At 44.6% G+C, this 5,000-nt stretch overlaps 1 protein-coding gene across 3 annotated transcripts in view; it reads left to right on the top strand.

Moving 5' to 3' along the window:
* anks1b (ankyrin repeat and sterile alpha motif domain containing 1B) overlaps positions 1-5,000 on the top strand; it is a 276,364-nt gene that overhangs the window by 53,534 nt on the left and 217,830 nt on the right. For all 3 annotated transcript variants that reach the window (XM_076296682.1, XM_076296680.1, XM_076296681.1), the window contains exons 2-3: positions 970-1,050; positions 4,003-4,159. In XM_076296682.1, coding sequence (XP_076152797.1) covers positions 970-1,050; positions 4,003-4,159 — 238 coding nt within the window. The remainder of the gene's footprint in view (positions 1-969; positions 1,051-4,002; positions 4,160-5,000) is intronic.

Consider the following 5,000-nt stretch of genomic DNA (forward strand, 5'->3'; position numbering starts at 1 on the left):
GTGTGCGTGTGTCTGTGTGTGTGTCTGTGTGTGGGTGGGTCAGTTGTGACCCCCGTCTTCATATTCACATGCACGTTTGAATGCTCTCATTTCTCCTCTCCTCCCCTCTCTCCTAATTGGTCAAATACCAAGGGCAGCCCCTCCCACTTTTGATTATGGAATGTTTGAAGAGGTTGCTGAGTGCCCTGGGGATGTCTAGACATTTGTCCAGTCTAGACGTCTGTCCAGTCTAGACGTCTGTCCAGTCTAGATGTTTGTGCTCTTATTGATGGTCTTGTTTTTTGTTGTTTTGTGCTCATTGAGAGTGTCTGGCCTTGGGCTTGAATTAGACTGAGTGCCTGGCTGTGAAGGTGAAGTCTATGGACGTGGCCGAGGTCTTAGTGAGTTCTCTTACAAATCACCACTAGATCACTGAGTCACCCGCAGTAATCTCTGCTTATAAAAACAAAGTGGGACAAAAGTGGGAATCTCTCTCTCTCTCCCTCTCTCTCTATCTATCTATCTATCTGTGTGTGTGTGTGTGAGTTGAGTGTGTGTGTGTGTGTGTGTGTGTGTGTGTGTGTGTGTGTGTGTGTGTGTGTGTGTTTGTGTACGTGTGAGAGCGAGTGCAGCTGAGGTCCCTTGAGGTTGATGAGAAAGTAAGAGACTTTGAGAGTGAACTTCCTTTTCTAAACAGCCTCAAACCACAGTTTGACTATCTGACTCTCTCTCTCTCTCTCTCTCTCTCTCTCTCTCTCTGACGCACACACACACACACACACACACACACACACACACACACACACACACACACACACACACACACACACACACACACACGCCATCAACTCCCCTTCCCGAGCCCCCCAACTCACTCATTCTCTCACTCACTCCATATATAGCGTGCCCTTTGACAGTGCACAGCATGTGTGATAAACGTGTGAGTGTGTGTGTTAACAGAGTGTGTGTTTTCTTTCTCTTTCTGTACAGTATCTGGAGAGGGCTGAATGTGAACTGTGCTGATAGTTCAGGATACACTCCACTTCATCATGCTGCGCTGAATGGACACAGGTAAAACACACACACACACACACACACACACACACACACACACACACAGAGAGAGACACACACACACACACACACACAAACACATAGACACACACTCACACATTCACACATTCACAAACACACACACACACACAGACACACACCAATGTATACAGTCAAAATACTGTATATACACAGCCTTGCATGTGTATAGATTCATGTAATCACACACACAGATGCTTTCACATATTTACATACACTTCCTTACTCTGACACACATGCTCATGTGTTTGTAATTACACACCTAACTACTAACTCTCTCACACATACACATACACACACACACACACACACACACACACACATACACACACATACACGCACACCCTCACTCATCAACACATGCATGCATGTTTGTAATTACACACTTAACACCAGACAGACAGGCCTGTCTATGACCTTTGTTAGCTTCTAAATTCTAGGATGCACATGGACTCATCCAAACACACACACACACACACACACACACACACACACACACACACACACACACAAAACAGCTGCGGGAAGAAAAATGACCCCCCAGGTAAAGTATGTTAGTGTGTGTGTCTCCTCCGCTGACCCCCAGGCAACATGTGCAGCATGTTGTACAGACACTGGTACAGACATAACGGTAGGGTCCAGAACTTCCTATACAGCAGCGTTTCTCAAACTGTGGGTCGCGACCCACTACTGGGTCGCGGAGACATGCCAGGTGGGGCGCGAACTGACGTGTTTTTTATTTATTTTTTATCTGTAGCCTGGGCCCAGGTAGCACCCGATGCGCAATGGACGCACTCTGATATTCACAGGGAAGCGCTCGTGTCAATGCAGCGTAGTTAGTCCCGACCTACATGAGATTTTGAACGTTGTTGTGAGAGTGGTGAATTTCATCAAAACCCGGCCCTTAAAAGCGCGTCTTTTCTCCACACTTTGCGAAGAGATTGTAGCTGACCAAAAGGCTGTACTGTTTCACAGCGAGGCAAGGTGGCTTTCCCGAGGTAAAGTGCTGTCGCGCGTGTTTGAGCTCCGAGTCGCCTCTTCTTGGAGGAAGAGCGCATGTTTGAATCTGCAAGCACGTTCATTAATGAACATTTCTTGACGAAGCTGGCCTATCTTAGCGACATATTTGATATATCTTAGCGATACATTTGAGTTAAATGTCCAGTTACAAGGCAAAGACAAGCACCTACCTCACCTAGCAAATAAGATTACTGCATTCACCAAAAAAACTTGAGTATGGGCAGGCGCCTCGATCGCGACAGTATTATGCCTTTGAGATTTCTGAGCGAAATCGCTGAAACGTCTGATTGGGAGGCACTCTTGTGATCCCATGTATTCAACAGTAGGCCTACATCACATCCCTGCAAAGTTTATTTCAAAAATATTTCCCAACCAGCAGTGCTCAGTATGACTGGATTATGGATCCATTTAATGCAGCATGTTGGCATTTCATTGAATATATTGTACAAGGCTGTATAATGGCCTATGCTTCCTAATATGTTGCTGGAAAACAGAAATATGTGTGTTATGTATTTATTTATTATTATATCTGCAGCACCAGCTGATTTTAACTCTGTTGAAGAGGATATATTTAGAACTTGTCATTATTTCAATAAATTTGACAATTTTAAGCTTGACCTACCACTTTCTTAGAGCGATGAGGGACAGGTGGGGCTCGAGAATGCCCCCTCAAAGTGGGGAATGAAAGAAAAAGTTTGAGAACCACTGATCTAGTTTGTTAACTACCACAGTCACGAGTTGGGTCGCGATAGTCTGTCATTTTTAAAAAGTGGGTCCCCAGAAAAAAAGTTTGAGAAACACTGCTATACAGTCACCACTAAGAGTCCAGTGTGAGTGTTTGTGTGCAATATTCTCTGTCCAGTTGTCCACTTTTTGACCACTGCCCTTCCCTGTTACGGTGTAACAGTTGTGTTGCGTAGTGGTCCTAATGTGACCGCAAACAGACTGGATTAATAAAGCATGTGAATGCTACAGTCACAGCTGTGTGATAGTTTAACCAAACAGAATAAGTTGAAAGCTTATTAGTTAAATGAAGATAAACACTCATATATTGCTGCTTGGGGTCACAGCAAATGCTAAATTGTCACGTCACAACAAATAACCCCTTCCTTTGTCCTTTTCTCTCGCTGTACTCATTTTGTGTGTGAGAGAGGGCTTACTGTTGTTTAAGATATAAAGTAGTGGGTCTGGAATATGGCCTGTCATAAAAATAATATAAAAAATAATAAAGTGTGTTAAACAGCCACTGTCTCTCTCTACCTTCTTACGTTGGTTGGTTGTTTCTGAGTAGCTAATACATTCACTCTTAAAACAAATGTGTTGTCCCTATCTGGACACAGAGATGTGTTAAAACAATGCAAGTTGTGTTGTTTTCAACACATTCGTTTTTAAAGCGTTTTAGAGTTTTTAGAGAGAACAAAGAGTTTTTTGTACCTTAAAATAATGTTTTCAAAATAGTTTCAGTGGTTCATCAACTCGTAATAGGGTGAACAGCACTTCTGCATTCGCTTCGCGACCCTCTATCGGCTATTACCGCACTATGCAAGTTTGCCAGATCGGGTAGCGGATTTGTACTTTGTGTAGATCATGCAACATTGCAAAGCCGGTGCTGGATAAACAAATAGCGTGCGTGCGACAGAGGAAAAGTACTTTGGTGTTGCTTTAAGAGTGTATAGACCCTTTCATGGAATTTTCATTATCAGCATCATAGTTGGCCCCACAAGACTTCCTTTTTAACATTCCATATGTTATCTTAATGCAGAGGAAGTAGATTGGGGCCCAAATAGAATGTTCAAGCATTGTTTTTGTTTACCTTGTTGAAAAGGTCCATAGGTGTGTATGTGCTATTGTCATGTATTTTGTCTTCAATTCAGTAACTAGGTGTTAACTTGGTCTCTGTGCATCTGACAGGGATGTGGTGTTGAAGCTGCTGCAGTTTGAGGCGTCCACAAACGTGGCCGACAGTAAAGGCTGTTTCCCCCTGCACCTGGCCGCCTGGAGGGGAGACATGGAGATCGTCCGCATCCTCATCCACCACGGCCCCTCACACTGCAGGGTCAACGAGCAGGTACACACACACACACACACACACACACACACACACACACACACACACACACACACTTGGTAGCCTTATGGATATCTATACACACACACAGACACTTGGTAGCCTTATGGATATCTATCCACACACAAACACATGTTTTCAAAACACTCTTACAGGCATACACTCAGAAAATCTACATACGTGTCTATATATACTCAAACACACAATGACACACTCACATTCTGAGGAATGCACACAGCCACTTTGAAACAGCCTTAAACCACAATATGACTCTCAAATACACACCCCTGCATGTATAAATATGCTCAACCACAACTACAACCACACCCACATACACACTCCCACTCGTACCTCAAAATATCACAATCCCATCTGATAAGCCATGGCAGCCTCTGATGATGCTAATAGCCTTTTTCAACCTGCTGACTATGTCCTATGTGCTGCAGATAGATATGCCCCAATGGAGGGTTATGGCACAGGTGTGTGTATGTATTAGCTGATGTGGACTAGAACATATGGCCCCTCTCCTCTTGGTCTCCATCCCGCTGGCAGCCACTCTCTGGCCAGCTGTCCTCATGGCAGAGGCCTGGACTGGACAGCAACGAGTACCGAACGTGCTCCTCCTCTCTTTTCCTCTTTTCGTCTTCTCTCATTTCATCTCCTCTCCTCTTGTGTCATCTCCTCTCATCTGATGTCACCCTCTTTGCTCTCCCCTCCTCCCCACTCCTCTTCTCCTCTCAGTTCATCTCCTCTCCTCTGATTTCATTTTCTTTCCTCTCCTCTCCTCTCCTCTTCTTCCCACTCCCCCTCTCCTCTCCTCTCCTTTCCACTCCCCCTCTCC

Source organism: Alosa pseudoharengus, unplaced genomic scaffold (genome assembly GCF_046254945.1).
Source record: "Alosa pseudoharengus isolate Yale_2024_CS ecotype anadromous, Long Island Sound unplaced genomic scaffold, YU_APseudo_1.1 YU_APseudo_1.1_scf_20, whole genome shotgun sequence".
NCBI classification, from domain to species: domain Eukaryota; kingdom Metazoa; phylum Chordata; class Actinopteri; order Clupeiformes; family Clupeidae; genus Alosa; species Alosa pseudoharengus.